Genomic DNA, 22,442 nt, shown 5'->3' on the forward strand with positions numbered 1-22,442 from the left:
AATAGCCTCGAATCCTCTCCTCCCGTCACGACTTCATCCACTTTGCAACTTCCCCTTCCCAGACAAAAGTGTATACTGGTGCTGAATCTGGTTGTTTTCAACTTCTAGGGCCATTGAAATACTCCCGGCAACACAGAGAAATATCCTTTTCCCTGGTTCTTCATGCTAGTTTTGTGTTGTTGACAGGATTTCGGACCCATTGATTAATACCTGCAGGGATTTTTGAGTGGGTGGCAGGAGAACAAGGGAGCTACAGGGTACGTCAATTATTTGACATGTTTCAAGCTACCTCTTCTTACAATCAGCTGCTTTCTCACAGCTGATTGTCTCCACTGTATTGTACTTGGCTCAAAAGCCAAGACCGATTGTTTGATAATGCCAAAACATCCATTCGTATAAAGTAGGCTATCAAAGGTGTCCTTCCAATGTAGAACTAAAACTAAAGAAGGTGAAAAAGCGTGAATGCTGACAAGGTATTTCCATAAAATCCATCCTTTGAGTACATAAGAGAGGTCTGACCTCAAAGACAGGAGAAGGAATGTGTAGAAAGAATCGCATCAATTTGAGTCCATTTCAGGCCCAATTTTTAAACCGTATGACATTTCAAAGTCTGTTTTCAGCTTCGTTGGGTGTTGTTCAATGCGGTGTATGGGGGGCGTGGGGAAGGATCACCTGCTCCAGCGAGATTGTCTGACATCTAGAAGAATTTCAGAGATGTACGGAATTGTGTTCGGCCATCGTTACGCCCTCACACAGACAAAACCTTTCTGAATGATGTTTCACGCTACAATAATTGTGTCTGCACTTGGAAATGATCCAAATCTGTCAAAAAATAATCAGTAAAAAGCCGTCCTTACCTTTGAGACATGATCTTGTACGCGTCCGGCAGGTAACACCGCGTGTTCTCCATTTGAGCCGGGTCGGCATCACAGATCTTGTCGTCTGTGCGGCCGTAGTTGGCGCTCTCGATCATGATGACGTCGGTACCCGGGCAGCGCAGCTCGATGGGGTAACTCTCGCACGACAGCTCCCTCCTCACCACCGCCATGGGGATAGGTGCTCTACTGAAGGCTGAGGAGGAAAAACAAACAGTTCTTTTGTGATTCCGTCTCTATCTGCGCTTTGCGGTTTGAAGGAGAACCTGTATTCCTACGGGGAAAAGAACAAATGGGAAGACCTTCAATCAAAAGGTCTGACACTCTGAGGAGAGGCTATCCACCCTGGTTGAGGAAGCTTGGGCATGCAGGAGGCTGCTTCTTTAGAGTGGGAGGATAAGCAATACTACAATGGCTCCTGGGAGGCCAGGAGTTGTGGAGGGCAAGATTGCCACCGATCAAACGTACGGATACACACTTGGCACACTTGTTACATTCATTGAGAAAATTTGGGAAGACACAAAGAAAACACAGCAGAATGAATGTCATGCAAATTATCACAATATCCCTCCAGACTGGAATCAATTGGCCTCTTGCTTGCAGAAGGCAAAAGGGTGCTCTCACTCGAGCCAAAAAAAAAAGAAAAAAAAAAAAAGAGGGGCTATTTGGTCTGTTTACTGTAGAGCCAAAAAGGACCAGCCGGTGCTCGCTCTCCTTTGTCTCGCATCTGTGGAGGCTCACACTCACGCACGACCGAGCATGTGCACAACAGGCTGGAGTAGTTCTGTGTTTACGGCAATAAGGAAAAATGAGCCCGAAAGGTAAACATTGGCCGATGTGACTCTGACAGTTCTAGATTTTCATAAACATCCTTCCAGACGACTGAGAGCCGCTGCTGGACGCCGTGCAGCACAGAAATTCAACAAGGAGGACTGATGGACACAGAGGACCAGAACGAATGTATCCGCATCTGAAAATAGGGCTCGGTGATCGCACCTAACATCTTTTTTTTTTTTTCAAAAGGTCAAAAACTTGCTTTTCCCCTGAAATGAAAGAAAAACAAAACAACAACAACAACAAAAACTAGCAAAGAACAAAAGGCATGTTGTGAGGTGAGGTTTGTTGTGCAACAGCAAACGAAGCCCCTCATTATCATGTCATTTCATTTTGTCTCGTTAATCATTCAAACCCGCAACATAAAAAGTACGCTTGCCACTGAAACATCACATCCCGGATCGGAATAATTGCATTCACTTTGGTGATGAAAGCCATCAATTATCCTCCTCTTAAGGGGCCTGTTTAAATCCGCCTCCTGAAAAGTTCTGGCCTGGATCACATCAAACTTTGTTGAGAGTGACAAAGGTGGAGGAAAGGGATAACAGGTTGACTTGGGCAGGAGCACTTAGATGAATGACAGAAGTGTAACTGACTCGAAAGTGAAAGGGGGCAATCTGTAGTTGTTTATTGATCCTCAAGCCTTCATGACAATTCTCTTTTCCTTCAGAGCGACACGAAAACAAGAACAAATGCCTGCTATCTTTCAACCTGTTTTCCTAGGTTTTTGGGTCAAAATGATTGATGGTTTATTTTGGATACATGAAAGAACGTCTTGTTTTGTCGCCAGAACAACTGCTCAGAACGACGGCTGAAAACGTCCTGATGTCTCCCGAATAACACGCGGATTTGTCACCGGAAACACGGCTGCGAATGTCCCAACATCTTGAAAACAAGACCCAGTTTTGTCATCAGAAACGCGGACATTAATGTCCCAACGTCCTGCACATGGCTCCTCTTGGCTCACGATTACATGGCTCATCATGTGCGTTTCATTCCACAGTGGGAGGAAATACACATCTCCAAAATAATCGACTTTGGAAATTAACTGTTTGTGGCCGTCCCTCTACGTCACCAAATGTTCAACTCTGAATCTCACACTGATACGTCTTCCTGATGTCAGCATCTGAAAACACGCCACGTGCAACAGCCAGTCGTGTTGCTCTCGCTCAGTCACGGGAAAACGAAGATAATTTTGATCCCTATCAATTTCCAGGGAAAAAAAAAAGTACACAAATGGGGCAAAGGTTGAAAAATCACTTAATTATTCTCAAAATTTCATGCGTTTTAAAATCTACGGCTGACAAACCAAATATGCGCTAATAACGGATAATTACTGCTCAGTTAACTGTTCGTTATGCCATGAATTAACAGTTAACCAATGGGTTTTTTTGTGGTAAAGCCAGAGACCGCCATTCCCACTTGTACATTTCAAGCCACGCGTGTTCGGGTGATGTTTTGTTTTTCCTGAATACATTGATTATTTTCGGACCATCTGATGTATTTGTCGTCATTCTACTCATTACCGTACTTTTAGGTTTACAGACTGACCTCCTGTACTGGTCTGATCCTCTTGAAAGAGTAACACCTGACAGCAGGGCTCCTTTTATAGTGAGGGGAGGGTAATTGGAACCCACCATTTTGACAGGGGAGTTTGTTTAGGGGTTGAGTTCCTAAATAAAAGAGTTCTATTCCCTAAAAAACATGGAGAATACTTACCTTGTACGTATTGATGATATACTCGACGTTTTGAAATGTTTTTCTTGGATTAAGGTCACTTGGGTTGTAGGTGACTTTGTGTGTCAGTCCTTCAATAGGGAGAGTTGGTTTGATCCGGGAACAAAAACGGCTCTGGCTACGGAGTTTGAGGGAGTTTCTTCAATGACGGTGGCGAGTGAGGTTGAACGCTGCCAAGAACTCTGCCCATATATGGCATGAGAGTCTGCTTACGCTGCACGGTGTTTGCTTGATGTGAAGAAAAAGACAATAAAGTTACATCATTGCAACTTTTGGTTTGCCTTTGTTCTGTACACCCAGCCCTCATTCAAAGGAACTCTTTTACAGTTTTGCAATCATTTATTGCAGCTAAAATGGATGTAAAGCCAGGGTTGGTTGTGGTGGGGGTTTGGATGTAATATTACAAGAAAGGACGCACGTTCGCTACTTTACAGAAGGCATGAAAAAGAGCATTAGTATACGGTTAATTATGCTTAAGTAGTGCTTACTGAACACAAATGAAGCTTTAACGAACCATTATCAGAGAACTATCATCGGATAAATCTTGACTGAGGAGATCTCCATGATACGCTCTTAAATCAATAGGCTCAGACTTATTCTCTTCAGCAGTGAAACCTTGTAAAAGCAAGCGCTCGATTCATGTTCCCCTAAAGAAACATTAGGAAAAACAAAAAACAAAACCAATCAGATAACAGCAATCCCCTAATGTAAGCAAGAAAAAGGTACGCCGGTAAAGTCTCGGATTACCCGGTTAGTCAACAACTGTACTGTAATTACATTTGCGCCCAGAGGCGGTGATTGATAGGGCTCATATTCCTCGGGTATCTCCGTTCTACCTGCACACACATTTGACACGGCTATTGAAACCCCGAATAGTCTTATTTAAAGTCCATCCTCTTATCTATGTCCTAGTGTTCTATTCTCTTCACCCCCCCCCCACCCACCACCACCATCACCCCCCACCCAACCAGCTAATACTTCAGAGGAGTATTTATATGCAGCAAATCTCTTTTTCTTCATTGCAGTTTCTCCCTGGATAATTCCTCTGACAAGTGCATTGCTGAATAAAGAGAAGAAGAAAAAAAAGAGTGGTAGTTTGGGGGAAACTAAAGTGTAGGGGTCACATTGGATATTACTTGCACACTGCAGTGCAGCGTTTTTTAATTGTTATGCTTACCAGTGACATAAGTCACAAATGAATGCCTAAAAATGCAATTACTCACCAAAAAAAGGGCAATAGAAAGGTCAGACAGAATTATGGTCATTTGGAAAATGTCGTGCCTCCCCCCCCCCCAAAATCACCACCACTCCCCACCCCTGCAGAGCTTTTTAACATCCCTCCGAGGGGGACTTGTGATTGTGGGTATTTTGTAGAAATTTCAGCTGTTTAAAAGTAAAATCCGAGCTCATTCATGGGTGATAGCGACAGGGAGCTTAGAGCGATTACCTTCTCCGAACCAGCAGGCGTGGAGGTGCAGATGGAGCCCAGTAACAATGACATTTAAAAGTCATCATTAGGAACAAAGCAGGGGCCTTGGGGGTGGTGGGTGGTGGGGAGGTTGTGTTTCATTTCATCTCCCGAGAAGTTGTGTCAGGACGAAGGAGTTAAGGTCAACCGCCGCACTGAATGAGCTTGTCTGAATGAGCTGCCGTCACTCGGACAAACAGATGTTGTGGACAGATTTCAACAAGAGAAACATGGTTGTGGATCCTTTCAGGCTTCAAATGGAGCGTGCGTGTGTGTGTGTGTGTGTGTGTGTGTGTGTGTGTGTGTGTGTGTGTGTGTGTGTGTGTGTGTGTGTGTGTGTGATATGCAAACATCCAGTTGAGAAAAACAAATCTTTCGATATTTTTATGTGAGGCTTCTTTTTTTTTTCTTTTCTGCCTGAGACAGAAGCTACAAGCTATGTGTATGTGCGTGTAAGTGTGTATGTGTGTATGTGGGCGGGGTTGGGGGGTGCATTCAAATGAACTGTGACTTCATTGACTTAATGTAAGATGAATGGAAGAGAGAGGAAGAGACTGTGAGGGAGCTGATTCAACACATCTAATGTCTCTTTTCTTCACAGAGAATGGCTGGATGCCCCCCATCCCCATCACCCCCCACCCCCCCACACCTGCCCCGCCCCCCCAGACCTAATGATTAATTAGTGCATGAATCTGGATACTATTATTTGATTAAACCAATGGAAGCCTGTCACACCCACTTCCTGGTTTGCAATAAATGACATTTTACACACACACACACACACACACACAAACAACCTTCAACATCAAACTGGCAAGTGTTTTCAATAATACATGAGGGATTATTTATCCCGAAGTGAAAAGCGGTTCAAGCAAATTGTTCTCTCAAGTAAATTTTGTTTACATGTAGCCTAAAGGCAACAAGAAAATCTCTCAGGCTTTTCCATTGTGTGCCAAATGATCCAGGAGCTGAACTCTGCTGATCGCGCGTCAATAAAACAACACTGCACGAGAAGAATTTGGACACGTGGGGTTCGTCCGACCACAACAACCAGGCTAAATAACACACTTCCATTAGAACGCGCGGCTACACAGCAGACAGCACCTCCGCCGAGATGGATTTGTGGGATCGTGACCAACTTCTCAAGTCGACTCGACGGCTTTTGACACGTTGACCGTCGACGTTGCTCGGCTCAATTAGCGTTACTCATCGTGACAGGGGCCAGGTATCAATTCAGCGCGCCAAACCCAGGAACCCATTTCTTTGGCTTCTCCCTGCATTTCCTGACACACACTTTAAGCACATTAATTGGCAACATGCTTGGCAAATTCCAGCAAAGAGTGAAGGTGGGATGTTCTCTTTTTGTGTGTGTGTGTGTGTGTGTGTGTGTGTGTGTGTGTGTAAGTGCAAGTCAAACTACCCACGATGCCTGACGGGTTTTAGCTCCACAACGTTAACGGAGATACACCCTGCATGTGTCTGTTTTATTTTTTGGTTTATCTTATGAAAATGACATCGTTTTTTTTGTTGTTGTTTTGTTTTCTTCCGCTAAAACAATGTGGTGAAAGTCGGAGGCAAAAAGCCGCAGAGCGCAGCAGCTTCCTTCTCTCAGTGACAGAGAGTCCCAGTAGACAGGAACCTCATGCTAGCATACACACAAGGAACACATACAGGTACCTCGCCGTCACCTCATAAGGGCTTGATGCACATAATGAGAACAGAGGGGTGACGCGTTCTTTCTATCCAGCCAGCACTTTCATTTAATTAATTACTATTTCAATCCATTAAGTGCAGTGACATGGGGGGCTCAAGTATCCTATCAAGGACTTATCTTAAAAAAAAATACATGAATTACCCCCCAAAAAATCTGCATAACTTTAGCTCCGCACCAGCTTATCTAAATCAGCTGCAGTTACTGATTATTTTAGTATTTTACTTATTATTTCATCAATTAACTGAGTAATCAGATAAAAAAAAAAAATCTTATTAAAGAGTAAATAAGCCAGGGCTCTTAAATTGATTTGAAAATTAAATGGTGTCCCAACATTTTTTTTTTTTTAATCAAACGGCCTACAATTAAGGCTGCATAATTAATACGATTTTAATTTTAAAATAGCAGGAAGGGGCAATCTTTGTTCAAGGTTATTAAACATCGTAGCGCAGCAGACACGTCCCACCAACCAATCCCAAAAATATCTTTGGCAAAAATCCAGCGGGTGAAATAAAAATCGAATTTTAACAATTTTTTTTTTTCAATGAAACGGAGAATAATTTTGTAAAGAAATTGCAAGTGATATCACAATATTAGTGTTTATGACAATATAATAAGCGTGAAGCCGTACATAATACAGGCCGAAACTGAACTTGCTAACCGCTCTGGAACAACCAGCTGCTATTTATTTCATGTGCGTCATCGTTTCCTTAAGCGCCACTTAGCTCACTTATCATTGTATTTATTTCTAATGAATGCACTTTTTTTGTTTTTTCAAGGTTTCCACCCAGGTGGCCCACCTTTCACACAGAGTGGACCACGGGCGCAGGTTTTCGCCGGCTTTTGTAATCCAAACTTGGTCGACTGAGTCGCCGTGCAGAGAAACGTCGTCGAGACGGCGGCGCAACCCCACACACAGCCCGTTATCGACAAAGCCACGACGCGCACAAACACACACACACACACGCTGAGTCAAGGTCCTTAAATTGAAATTGCTACTTGTATAACACGTTAAAAAAAACAAATCTTAGAGTATGTATTTTTTAACACGTGTGGTCACTCGTCAGGAATAATATGGATTCCAACAAAGAAATCCTATCTTTGACCAGTTTATATTCATCATGTACCTTTCAAATATACATCCTGTTATTGGCCGCCCCTCGGTCTCAATTCTGAGCAAACATCTGCGGCCTCCCAACATTTCTCTCCTCCGTCCAAACACACCAGATGTATTTGTCTTGCCTTCTATCACGGTTTTGTCAGAAGGGCCGAGCCAGAGGTGAGCCGGCAGCTTTTGGTAACGGCTCCTGACAGCGAGCTGGGCTTTGTTCAGCTCCCATCATGTCTGACATCGTTCTGCTATTTCATTGCCGCCGCCTCCTCCTCCTCCTTCTCTCTCTCACTCTCCTTCCTCCCTGTATCCCAACAACATGTAGCAGCATCACTCAGGGGAACATCTCAGCCAAGACTAATGCACCTTGGCCCCCACCTACAGTACAGTGGCTCCTGGGCTAAAATGAGCACAATCCCTGTTACACACACACACACACACACACACAAATACAGGAGATACACACCACCACCAACATAGCTTCATTCCCAGAGCAGGCGTGACTCAACAAGGCCCCATAGTAACACATGCCCCGCTCGTAATTGAGGTCAAAGAAAAGAAACAACAGGCAGATTCTTGAGAATAGTGAGAGGGGAGGAGGTCTTTTCCTCACTCTTCCTTTTCCACTCATCATCAGATGGAATTTCCTAACAGCACACTGGAGGCGAGGGCTTTGCTAAAATTAGCTTCGGGAGCTCAGACAAACTGCAGAGCAACCTTGTTAATCGGAATCTCTTAGGAAACGGAAGTTGTTGAGTGTTCAGACAAGGGAAAAATTGAATTACAGGGGCCAAGGAATCAATGTGGGAAAAAAACAGAACACGCTAACATTTAAAAAGAAACACCCTGAAGGAGCGGTTTCAGTCCTTACGGATTGGTATTACGTTATGGGGGAAGCTAATTTCTTCACATCTGGTGTGGGTGCCAAACCTAATCTGAAAGGTTGAGCTTCACAAAGCTAACATTTAAGGATAGTTGTACAAGGTGTTTCAAGTAATTATGCTTTCCGTCGCATCTCTACTGTCTATAACATCGCGCATCTTGATTGCATTGAAAAAGTTTCTGATTTTTTGTTGTTGTTTTGTTTTGGAAATAAACCTTCTGTTTTCTTTTATAAAAAAAAAAAAAGAAGTTGAAATTAGAAAAGCACAGTTCTCAATCTCCAAGAAAACGCGCAAACATTCACCCCAAACTCACGAGGAGGCAAAAAGAAAGCAAGGAGGTTGGACTGTCTGGTATCAAACAAATCATTGATAAATTCAGCGCGAGAATTATTTGTGAAATTTTCACGTCAGTGTTTCAAAACCCAGACATAGAGACGTCGCCCCTGTTTCTCTGTTTCGCCACCTTTCCACGTTTTCCATTTTCGTGAGCTTATTTCCGATTTTTCTCTGTACAGCTGCGTCCCGCGGCGCTCGCTCTCATCAGCTCGTGTGGTTTTCTGATCTGCTTGATTTAAAAAAACAGACAAAACAAAAACCTAAACTAAACTCCTGAGATCAGGAGGCTCTGATACGGTCAGTTAAATATGAACCCCTTGTGTGAGAAAATACTTTATGAGTAGAAGAAAGTAAAACTAGCGTGAAGTCAGGAAAAAAAAACTGACAAATAAAAGCATCAATTCCAGTAGAGCAGATTGATAATTATTCACTTCTTACCCTTTTTTTTTTCTTCCTTGTTAACTCATCAGTATGATACTTCAGTGTCTCGATCTCGCGGCACGTGCCATCTCACGCTGTCCGATGCGTGTTTGTCTCTTCCTCTTCTTCGGCAATCACAGACTAATGTGAACACTTCAGTGCCCATTCATCGCCATGGCAACCCCCCACTGTATTATTTTATTTGTATTATAAAAAAAAAAAGAGGCTTCATTGGTCCCTTTTCACATGAGATGCTGCACAAACTGATGACAGAACACTTAGAAAATTCATCCTCCGATAATGAATAGGAAACCAGGCGACATCGCCGCCTGAATGGATCCCACGGCTCTACTTGTTACTCTTGTATTAATCGTGCAACAGCCAGAGCAAATGGAGACTCACTCCCGCCTCACCACACTTGCCACCAGGTTAACGGCAGCCGATAATAAGCCGTGGTACAATGTGATGTTTGGGTCCGGCGATTGCGGTGATAACAAGTAGCACTGAGTTCCCCCTAAATCAGCTGTAAAATTAAATCCAACAGGTGAACTAATCAGTTTTACATCTAAAAGCCAGTTAATAAAGACCTTTTTTTTTTTTTGGAAGAAGCAACTTTATCGACATGAAGCAGCGCTGTAGTTGATGCTTGGGATCAAGTTTCCTTACGTTTGCAATTTTGTTTTGGGACGCAGAACAAGTGAGGCGCCCGTTTTTCCAATTTCCTACCATGAGAAGACTAAAAGGACACTCCCTCACTGTGCTCGTATGAACTTGTTTGCTTGCTATTTAATCAAAAGTATCTTTGCAACAACTCGACGAATTACATTGTAGTAATTTGCCCGCTGTGGTTGAACACATCCAGAAATAGAAACTGAACCGGTTTTCTCCCCGTACTCCTCACAGCCCACCGCAGTGCAATATCCGAAGGGCAAAACGCATGAATTAATACCAATTAAAGCTCGGTGCTGTAATGTTTACTTAAATAATGAAGAACAAGAAATTAGTTAGATGACAAAATTAAAACTTCACGGATCTGTTGCACTTTTTTTTTTTTTTTGGTTCACAAAGAGATTATTTTTGGAAATTTTAGGGCCAAGTAGTGGCCAAAACAATTATTTTTCGCACCCAGTTCTGAAGGAAGTCTTTTATCTGAAATGCTTCACTTATCAAATCCCTGAAAAACAAATCAAAGGTATTTGAATAAGTGTAGATAACGATGAAATGAAGCGGGGAAGAGGTGTGTTTGTATGTGTGTGTGTGTGTGTGTGTGTGTGTGTGTGTGTGTGTGGTGGTGGTGGGGGGGGGGGGGGGTTGTCCTATATAAGAACCCGCAGGGTGGTGCAATCTGATATGCCAGGTGGCATCAGCAGATTAAAGGCTGTCTGTATCTGTGCTTAACTGCAACCCACTTCTTTTGTTACCTCCCTTGTGGCTTGCTTTTTTCCTTACATGTATTTGTGTGTGCCCACTTTAACATATTCTGCATCAAGGAATGGTGGGTAAGGGGTGTGTGTGTGTGTGTGTGGGGGGGGGGGGGGATTCTCCCAAGGGAATACAGCAAGTTGCTTTACAACAGTTACAGATGACAATTTTATACCAGACCCCCAGCGTGAGCAGCCCCTTTCATCAATCCCTGGGGGTACTTGTTCCTTCATTTGCCTCATGTTGAACAGAGAGCTCACCGCGCTAGCTTGACGCGAAGCTACCTGTACATAATTAGCGCCCTAAATCTATGTTCAAGAAACAGGGAATAAACGTTCCTTGGGTTGTGAAGAGAAGAATCCGCTGTTGCAGATGGAAATGAGAGTGTTTAAAAAAAAAATTGAAAAAAAGATTTTCCGCCACCCACATTCAGGAGTAATCTCTTTCCACATGTATGTAATCGTGGCTGAAAGTAGCTCGGGTGGCTATGCTATATCGAACAACACACGACTGTGATGAACTCCTTTGATCGTAGTTCCCGTTGCATTCAAAATGACAGGTACCCGACATGGGGGGGGGGGGGGGGTGTTTCCATGTTGAGATAATCAGAGCTGAATATGGATGAAGCGACACGTATGTGGCACTCAGGCATCAAATCATATGGACGCCTCTCTTTTGCGTTTTACAATCCAATAACGAGCATAAGGAGCATGAAATAAGAGCCCATGTGAGATTTTGCAAACAAAACATGCCACACATGGTTTCGCAGAGGAGGGTGTGGAGCTGTAACGTGTGACACGATATCACATAGAGACAACCTTGCACCTCCAAAACAACCCATTCGTTTGGCAAAGTTGCCAGTAATTGGTAAGAAAGAAACGGAGCTTCGTTTATGATTTCAACCCCTCACGATTAAATAAAAGCTGCAGGTTTCTTTAAAACAAACAAACAAACGATGGAATGGCAGCAATTTTAAAAGCCCTCTGGAACGCGTTTCACCCAATTCTTTCCTCAGTTTACTCTGGACTTGAGTACCTGTGTACATTTCGGACAAATTATGCGTAATTCGCTCAAGGTGTTCTGGAGATAACGCTTTTATCTGAGGTTGATGGTATGGAGCCATAAAAATCCCCTCAATATCACATCAAATACTTGTAAAGTTAATGGTGTTTTCTTTTTTTTTGTCATTTTCATTTAGATACCATTTCTAAAATGTCTTCGAGCTGTTTTTACAAGTAAAAGCGTGTAAATTCTGTCATTCATTCACTTTTTTGTGTTTCTCGTCTCAAAGTAAAACTCCTCATGGAAATGTTTGCTCTTCGCTGCTACGTGCCAAGACAGCTTGCTTCATTTTCAGGGGTAGGATTGATATAGGCCGGGGAGAACCGTGCCACGGAGGTCGGGAGGCAATCAGATAGATTTCAAATCAGAGGTCACAAAGAGAAACGGCGTCGTGCTAATTGCACCGGTACGCGTGTGTGATGTCGGCACGTTCCCATCTGCCGTATGTTTACTTGAGAGTAAAGGGTGTGATGTCTCCTGCATCAATTAAAACCAGACCTCCTTATTAACTTGTGGTCCCATGACACCCCCCCCCCCCATCGAAAAATACCCTCTATTGTGTGCAGGTAAGAAACATCTGCAGCGACAGTTTCGCGCCATATTGTTCAATGTTGTTGCCTGCTGCGGAATGATACCGCTCACTCTGCTTCTCCTGTTTCAGCCCTTTCTTCAGTTCATCTCGTGGCACAGAAAGGAGTGTGTTATCACAGTGAAAAAGGATCTCTTTCTACCCCTCCCACCCCCCCCGCTAGCAAATGAGGGGCAGTGATCATGGAGGTAGCGTCAAAGTGTGTGTGTATGTGTGTGTGTGTGCGCACGCGCATTGCATTTGTGTACGTGTGTGTGTGTGTGCAGAGAGTGGGAGGCGACAGAGAGTACACCACTGGGGAATGTGCACCTGCAATTTTTCCTCATTTAACACAGTTGGTCTTTTGTAGGGTCTCGGGCAAAGGGGGATGTCTGTGGAAGTTATGGTTCCTGCACTCCCCCTGCCCCCCCACCCTGACACCACCACCCCACTTGAATTACATGATCCTTAAGATCTTAGGAGACCCAATCAGACTCAATCTTCGTCATCAGGGAAGGGGTCTTCGTCTCCACTGAGCGGCAGGTTGTTCTCTGGTGTCAAGTCCTCGATCTACAGAGTCCTCCATTGTCCAGACGTCCATCATCTGTTGTATGATGCAAGCCGCTGCAAGGATCCTTGGTCAGTTGGGAGGCAGCATGAGGTCCAACAATGTGAGTCTATGCCAAAAGTCTGACATCTCACCGATACCATAGGTGAGACACAGGACAAGAGCAACACAGGGAATGACAGCGCAAATGTAGCAACAGGAGATAAAAAAAAATAAAAATCACACATCGAGACTGCGAAGACAGCGGGGTTGGCAAGTGTGTTCCAGAGTGAGAGTGTGTGTGTGTGTGTGTGTGTGTGTGTGGTGGACGATCATTTCTAGAGCTTGAATCTCTCCTCTGGTTTCACGCAGTTGGCTGCCACATACTCTTCAGGTCACCAATTTCCATTTTCATCCATTTACGTTGTCATCCTCCGTGAAGAAATACTGGGTGTCAATCCCACTGATCATCTATTACTCACATTCCAACGGGAAGATGTTGTCTACCAGGTCAAGGATTGAAAGAGTGCAGCCAACTCCCAGACACTGATTACGTCGGCGAAAGGGAGGCCAAGGTCAACGGTTGGGAGCCTGCCAACATCGCGGTGAACTGGGAGAAGCGATAACCAACTGGAATGCACATCAAAGTTAATTGGAATAAGTAAAACTCGAGAGAATTACAATAAACCTGAATTATCTTCTAACTGGAGGTTGGTCAGGAGTTTGTTGATCCATAGACTAAACCGGTTGACAGCTGGGGTGTGAGCTTGACCCCCCCCCCCCCATCCTTGACAGTGAACATCTGCCGAGGATGCACTGGAGGCTAGCAAAGAAGATTTGTGTCCTTGTGTTCACCAGGGCTTGAGGGACTGACGATAAAGGGAGACAGCATGCGTCTATATCTGGAGATTTTCTTTGTGCAGTACAGAAAACACACAGTGTATTTTCCGTCCTGTGTAGAGCACTCGAACTCTAAACGACTTGACTTGGCATTTGTCCAAACAAGGGGGCCACACTAAAGAGCTATCCATTCCCGTCTCCTTCCTTTTATTTTAATGAGAGCACAATTAATAAGGAAATGGAACAGCTTTTCAAAGCAGGCTGGGTCCCTCACAATGGAGGCCTTTCTTTTGTCAATGGCTATATTGAATTCCCCTACAAGGCCATTGGGCCATATTGAAGGCCATCTCCAGTAACCCCCCCCCCCCTTACACACACACACACACACACACACACACACACACACACACACACACACACACACAAACACACACACACACCACCTCTCCTTGGTTGTTCTCTCACTCCCTTTCTCTCTTATCCTCAAGGTCTCAGGGGCTAATCTGTGCCACAGTAACATTTGATCCCCTCCACCCTCAGCGCCAAATGCACACTGTACAATACTTCATATTGATTTGCTGAGGCGAAATCACCAGTTACTGTGCATGCGTGGTGGTTTATTCAATGACAAAGCTGGAGGAAGAGCGAGCAGATTCACACACCATCTTGCCAATAATTAGCCCGTTGCGCCTCAGGTGAACTTTACTCTGAGGCAAATGGTGTCCAGTCTTTATTCTTTGCTTTTGTACGAATGCATGAATATTCACCCTGATGGCTTGAGCACCAGAGACAATAATGTGATTAATTCTCTACCAGTTGTGCTTTTTTTTCACTTCTTCCCCAAGATTTATCTACAATGAACAAATGAAAGTGGAGAGAAATGGTCACATGGAAGAATGTGGTTTTCATTTTCTTTTCTCCTTTTTTTTTTTTTTAGCTGTCTTGTTGACAGGGTGCCATTATGTTGACTTTTTCATCAGCAGAAAGTGACGGTGTGTTTCAACTGGTACAAGAAAGTGGAACGGCATTTCTCTGTGGGACTGTCATTTGACCGTTTAGCTACAGGTTACAGAAACTGAAGAGGGCCTAAGACCAGAGGAAACAAGATCTGCATGGCTCCGTGTCAGACAATGACAAATACACGACAAGCTGATCAATAGTCCCTCAAAGACAACGAGATCAGTAGATTGACAGACAGCAGGATGGAGACAAGAGACATCGGGTGACAAACAAACAATGATGGCTGAGGGCCATCAGTGAAAGAAAAATTCGTCCACAAGAAAATGTGTTATACCTTCCAGTTACATCGTATCGTCACAGCATCAGCTGACCTGGAGACACAGACACGGCGCAACTTGCTAACAAGCAGCTGTATCTCTTCACGGTAAAATTATTATTTTGATTTTTTTCCCCTCCCCCCCAGAAGATATCACATTTACAACAAAATCAAGCTAGCAAAGTAGTTATGTGTTCATATGTGAGGCGTCTTTTCAGTTTGAAATGCCACAATCTCGAGAAAACGTTAGCTCAATTTGGCTAGGCGACTGATCTGGGACGTGCTAAAATTCTTGTTGCTCGCTCGTTGCTAAGGGTCGTCTAGTTGCTAGAATAGTCAGTTATGGTTTCATGACCATGCCAATGTGACTGATTGTTTTCTTTTTAGGTAGTTGTCAAACCACATATTTAAAAATTCTGCATATTTTGCTTTTTAAATTTTGGAAACCTACTGCTCAACAAGATGAAATGTGAAATAAGGCATCACTTTTGGCACATGATCACTGGGCAGAGTTTTTCTTTTCCTTCTAACACAGAAATGAGGCAGAAAATATGTATGCATAAATAAAACCTCATTGTATCAGAGGCCATGTGAGGTTGCACATCACTTTTATGAATCAAATTGAATGTATATAACCTGTCAGACTATTTGCGTAGTTCATTCAGGGCAGCTAACCATGGCGTTGAAAAATACTAACGATGTAAAGAAACAAAACATACACTCTCCTGCTTAAAATCTCCTCAGGGAACACCTTCGAACACACAGCTGGGATGCAGTTGCTCCGCTGACATGCTCATAGATTTTGAGTGTGAGCAGCGAGCCAAAAAGTTGGCTGTAACGTCGCAGTTTTTTGTGCGATCCCATCTCACTTGCAGTTTTCCAGGGCAAAAGGCTAAAGACAACAAAAGTCACCTGGACAATACAGTAAACTTACAGATGCAAGTTCGTTGTAGAAAACAAAAGATACCCCCCCCCCCCGCGTCCCCGATTCCTTATAAACGGAAGCATTTGAGAAAACATGTTATGACCAACCTGCGGTTCAAAAATGGGGTAGTCTAATCTGAATAATTATCAAAAATGCATGCCTTATTGCCTGGAGGTGTGCGCTGTAATCATGCGCTGCTGTGACACGATGTTGTTTATCATCCTGTGGGAGGGTGGCGGTGCAGACAGCATCACCAAGCTTCGCTCACATCACCAGCACACCCTCTCCCATGATTGTGAAAGCCTTGTGGTGGAGACAGAGCTTTGGAAGGGGGGGGGGGGTGATATATTTGCATGTACAGCACTGTTGTGTCTAGCTCTGCTGCAAGCAATCATCTGCCCTGCGTCTAATGTGTCATCAGAATGGAAATACCTGCAAACAGTGTGTGGATGTATTTTCCTTTATTTTTTCTCCTTTTTTAGCTATAGATGAGAGATCAAAGGTACATATTGCTCGATTGGATGTCGCCGCACGGCTTGAGAGGGAAAAAGGTAATTAATTTTGCAAATTGAGTAAAGCATAGGTCGCCGAATTGTCTCTCTGCGTGGCTTCTGTTTGCCCTTCCTGCCTCTCACATTCCACCCACACCCGAAATTACTGCCTGACCCCTGCTGTTATGCAGTGTGAGAAACCCTGCCGTACCACACGCCCACCATTTTCGCCCTGCGAGCTGGTCTGTAGGATTACTTATTAGCAATTCTCCCTCTAGCAAGCCAGACGCCACAAAACACTCGCGTGTGTCGCTCACACGAACGAGAACACACACACACACACACACACACACACACACACACGAACGCGCGCGCATTATGCAGCCTAATGTAAACTAACATCCACTGCCACTTGACCTTGCTGTCAATATCTGTCCTCATTAAACACCATTCTGCCAGCTGCAAGTCCACTTTAAATGGCATCATTCAGCGCTTACCAAATTATGCCTGAGCAGCTGGGCTGAGTGGATGGAGATTCTAATTCATTTATTTGGAAGATATACACGGGTCTCGCTACAGACACCTATAAAACATGCAGAGGTATTTAACCCCACCCTGCCACGTTTAATGTTGCTGTCATTCATTCCTGTGGCGTTGCAAGTTCTGACAGCAATTTGGCAATGTCAAACAGAGACCGGGGGGGATGCCATTTTTTTTTATTCCCCATATCAAGCAGGTATTGATTTTACACTCATTATAGAAGAACATAAAAGGAGAAGGGGGTTTCTGTTTATTTTCTGTCTGCTCGAGGAAAGCGTGGATGTGAGAGCTGAGGCTGAATAAAGTGAATTTTAGGGTTTAAAACAAATGATATCCGCTGAATATTTGAATTTCATTTCATCTTATTGAAAGACCGCACAGATTAAAGCAGTCGTACGACATGCAAGTCAATTAGCATAAAGATGGACGGCTACGGGATAATCTGTAGAGGCCCACCTCGGGGTTGGCAAGCTTTTTTTCTTTTATTTTTTGTCCCGATAACAAGAACAAATATTTTATTTATTCTTTATTTAGATGTGTGGCTTCAAGGGAAAACATAATCCATTCCCGAGAGAAGAGGCAAATAAATAATCAAAATCAAACTTTTAGTTTGAAATTCCACTATCGAAATGCCACCAATTTACTCCAAGTGTTGATTTAAACTCTGCAGATTTCAAGGCAGAATTCTGCTCTGCTCCAAGAAGAAACCTCATCTTTTCTTTTTTGTCCCTTGGTGCGGTTTCCCTACTTAGACGAAGCTGATTTATGTTTATCGTCGTGCAAAGTACACTATTTTCATACCTGCACAGATAAAACGCAGTGACCGCGCATCAAGGACAAACTGTCTTTGGGTATACAAGCCAATGCTTTCATGCTTCTGCCTCTTTTGTAGTTTTGCGGCCTGAACCAGACATTTATTGCATCAGTATGTGCGGTAGATTCCACCATCGAGTTTGAGGGACATTTTGTCAGTGAGATGGATGTCATACACAGTGAAATATGTAGTGTCTACGTCAGTCTTGTCACTGCTGGAATCAGACAGATTCAGATTTTCAGCCAAGATATATCAAGAAATATGATACTTTTTTTTAATACCCTAATCTGCGCAAGTTTAACAGAAGTGCGATGCATGAAATTTGTACAGTGAGCCTTATTTTAACCCTGGATCTCGTCTTACAGACAGGAAGCAAAGCCTGATGGCGATTTGTACCTCGAGGAACTCGTTCGATGTGAGACTGAGGCAAAAAAAGGAAAGAAAAAAGAATACACACATCAAATAAGTTTGTATGCTTGAAAATCAAGTCTTTTACAAGAATGTATTTGCTTCAGAGTTTTGCCCTAAAATGATGAAGAAAACCCTCATTGAACTGCTGATTACAAAAAGAATGGACTCAAAAGAAAACTTTGAATGAAAATAGACGCTTTGATCTTGTCTTTGATGTGCTCTTTATTTTTACAACATATTGTGGGGGTCTTGAAAAATATTTGAAAAAGTTCAGAAAAGCGCATATATATATATAAAAATATATATATACATATATATATAGTATATACATATATATATAGTATATACATATATATAGTATATACATATATATATATACATATATACATACATATATATATACATATATATATATATATATATATATATATATATATATATATACTGTATATACACACACACACACACACACACACATTTTTTATTTTGCACGTAATAGAGCAGGCAAAGGGTTCGTTGCAGGTGCAGAACATATTTTTGTCAAAGTATATTTTATGAATGAGGCCAAACACGTTGTTAGAACGACAGTGAAAGATTCTAGATGGAAAAAGTTCATCAAGAACCACGCAGAGACTAAATTGGGACTTGCTGTGTTGTCGCTAAAAAAACAAAACAAAATGAGCTGCATGTTAAAGTGGGAGCTGGAAAGTTTGTGTTGTCGGTGTTCGTGGATATTTGAGGGTTTTGCGTGAATTTTGATGGTCCACTTTCGTGAGCCTCCCATCACCTGGTCCCGTAACACTTTTGACGTATGAAAGGCTCGGCCTCCTCTCGTTGAGAGTCGACCTTGATCAACCTAAATGAAAAGCCACTGATGACTCACGTCATACTTTGATCAGGATTTCTCTAACATGAATGTGGGATCATTCAAACACTGCAGCCCAGATTATACTGAAATTTTTATATAAATTAATCTTCATGCCACAGCACTGAAATGGAATTTTTTGTTGGATTTAAAAGAGATCGGAGGCTCCGGTAGGCTGTAAAAGGTGGCCGTGAAGACCCCCAAAGGGTTAATGTCACCATCAAACGCATATATAATTCACCACTACACTTAAAATGCCACTGCAAGCTGATGATTGACATCCATTGACTACAAAGCCTTCTTACTATTTTCACTGCCTCGAGAGGCATCTCACAGTCACTACAGAAGCCTACACGCCTCAGTAGTCTCCACAAAGAACCTTCTCCCGCTTTGAAATATGAGCTCAAATAAATCATTTGTTTAATTAATTAAGCAAATTAGGCAAATCCAGGGATGCCGGAGAGGATGGAGCCAATGCCCTGCCACAAGGAGATGGAATTAAGTGGATCAGTTGCGGGAAGCGTGAGACTGACGTTTAGATTTAATGCTCCTGTTTGGATAGATGCGGCTAACCTTTGGTGCGAGATATCACAACCTAAGCAACACAGAGTGTGTGTTAGGTGTGAGCTGCCGTTCTACTCTGTCTGCAAGAGTCTCAGGCTACAAATGACTGAAAGGGAAAGGAAGATGCACGGATGATTATGCGTCCCGTGAGCCAATTTGCGGAAGGGACATTGTTCTGAAAGAGACAAAACCCTGTAAACATATGCTTAACAGATGCAGAGGCGCACATCTGCCTTACGATTCCATCCGCCCCACCGCAGGAGATTATCTGCTCCCATCCTTGATGTATGCATTCGTATCTAAGCATAAAAAAATATGTCAGACTTCATGCATCCATCCATTATAGCAGCTATGCCTTTGATTCTATGGGGTGGTATTAAGCGGGATGAATATAAAATCTTTCCTGGAGCATTTCGCATGCACAGAAACACATGATTAATGTGCTGCTCAGGCATGGCCAGAGCGTGTGTGAGTGTGTGCGGCATTGCTTTTCCATTGTTATGCACCGGTACCAAAACAATGACTGGGATACTTATTTTTTCGACCCGCTGACAGCATCTCTGAGAGAACATTTTTCTAATCTCGCTTGACTTTATAGCTTATACTTGCACGTACGCTCATAAACAAAATTCTGCAGTCACACGTAGCCCCATCACTCTGTTGGTTTCCGTTCAATCACTGACTTTTTTTCTTCTTCGTGTGGCTGTTGTGACACCTGTCCAAAAACGTTATTCATTTACAGACAAAGTGTCAGACGGCAGAGCGCGCGTTGACGTACAAATACAGACAATAAAGGGCAGGATGCTGTGCAGCTTCAAAAGAAGGCTAATGTGACACAGATGGAGGACAAATAAAAAGGCAAAATCAACATGAAACGTCTCCGTGTGGCGATGGCCGAGTGCGAACACCTTGATTGCCCATTCACTCGACTGAACTCTGCCGGAAGAGCGCCGTTCTGTCCCCCCCCCCAAAAAATATTTGGATAAGAACGCTGTCTGGCATTTTTCTCTAAAGGTGATCCTTCAGCCTGGTTTAGATCTGCCGACTGCCATTTTTTCAACCGATGCATCGACCTTTTTCTTGCCCTGTATGGGAGAAGCAGTAGAACTCCTCAATTATTCAGGTTTTTCTCCTAAATTTGACAACCATATGTCTCTGCATGTATGTTGCAAGACTATGTAATAGGTCAGCACAGCAATTTTTTTGTTTCTCTTTGTGATGCAGTATCGATCATTCCGGCCTCACTGATTTTTAACGCACAAATTCTAAATCCTCGACTCCTCGGGATGTCGCTGCGCGGCTATTTAGCTGCTGCGACTATCCAGGTGGTACAGAGGGATTTCGAGCTCAATTTTGATGTTTTCCTATTTTTTTTTGAAGTGTCACAATAAGTATCGTACCACAATATGTCGTAATCAATGGTATTGTGACATGTATCGTGTCGTCCGAGGAGACAACTGCATCTCCATTGAGGTCATTAGGATGGATTTTTTTTTTTTTTTTAAATGAATCTCCAACATGGGCTGCACGGTGGTGCGGTGGTCAGCACTGTGGCCTCACAGCAAGAGGGTTCCGGGTTCGAGTCCCGGCTCAGGCATGGGGTCTTTCTGTGTGAGTCTCCATGTTCTCCCTGTTCCTGTGTGGGTTCTCTCTGGTACTCCAGCTTCCTCCCACAGTCCAAAGACATGCAATTTGGGGACGAGGCTGATTGATACTCTAAATTGACTGTAGGTGTGACTGTGAGTGTGAATGGTTGTCTGTCTCTATGTGTTGGTCCTGTGATGGACTGGTGACCTGTCCAGGGTGAACCCCGCCTCTCACCTGTAGATGCTGGGATAGGCTCCAGCCCCCCCGAAACCCTTACTGGTAAGGAATAAGCGGAAGATGACGATGGAAGGATGGAATCTCCAACATGTGACACACATATTCGATGTGGTGCACATCAGGTAGAAAGTCGCACGTCCCGGTAAATCGTGGTTGAGTTGTATCATGATCATCATGATATGCATCATACGGCGAGGCCCGAGTACGTTGTGAGTGTTCATGTCAACAGCAAAGGTCCCTGTGCTGTCACGCGCCTCCGCATGCCTCTACCTGCCTGCGTATAGACAAAAGAGGCTATAGACTATCCCAAAGTAGGCCAACATCCTCTGGAATACACACATCCAAACCTCTAGGGGAGAAACGTGCAATGACATTGTGTTGCATATTCCCACTAAAGCTTCTCCAGCTGCAAAACAATACACTGGCAACATCTGGCCTCGTCTGTTTATGGCGTCATAATAAGGTTGGGTGTTAAACGTTTGCCTCTTCGCTTCCCTCGCAAATTATTTACTTGGGATGTCAATCACTTAACATGATTTGTTCCAAGGCAGGTCCAAACAGAGGCCGTGTGCTTCAATTTATTTCCTTTAAGACATTAACTCCAGCACTGAGGGTCACTTTTTTTTTTTTCTCAGTTTGATGTCGCTCTTCCTGTGGTGTCAATGAGCGGTTGATTGTCAAAAGTATGAGTGACAGAGCAGACCGTTTGGTTGCTGTTGTACGTTTGAGCCAATTTCGTGCACGCGCGCGTTGCTGCTGATTTCTAAATGTCTTGAGGGTTATTTAAAAAAAACAAAAAAAGAGAAGCATGCATAAATTTGATGTTTATTTGGCTTTATGATAGCGAGGCATCAAATCAAAAGCGTATGAGTAAAACACGCAACAGCACAGCTTTCTCTCTTTAAATAAACCGACTG

At 43.4% G+C, this 22,442-nt stretch overlaps 1 protein-coding gene across 4 annotated transcripts in view; it reads right to left on the reverse strand.

The window, feature by feature from the left end:
• LOC147238631 (adhesion G protein-coupled receptor L3) overlaps positions 1–22,442 on the reverse strand; it is a 332,737-nt gene that overhangs the window by 166,587 nt on the left and 143,708 nt on the right. For all 4 annotated transcript variants that reach the window (XM_086197913.1, XM_086197912.1, XM_086197911.1 and 1 more), the window contains one exon: positions 858–1,071. In XM_086197913.1, the coding sequence (XP_086054039.1) occupies positions 858–1,071 (214 nt within the window). The remainder of the gene's footprint in view (positions 1–857; positions 1,072–22,442) is intronic.

Source organism: Aulostomus chinensis, chromosome 24 (assembly GCF_037954235.1).
Source record: "Aulostomus chinensis isolate RoL2024-O1b breed Wild chromosome 24, RoL_Achi_v1.0, whole genome shotgun sequence".
Taxonomy (NCBI): Eukaryota; Metazoa; Chordata; class Actinopteri; order Syngnathiformes; family Aulostomidae; genus Aulostomus; species Aulostomus chinensis.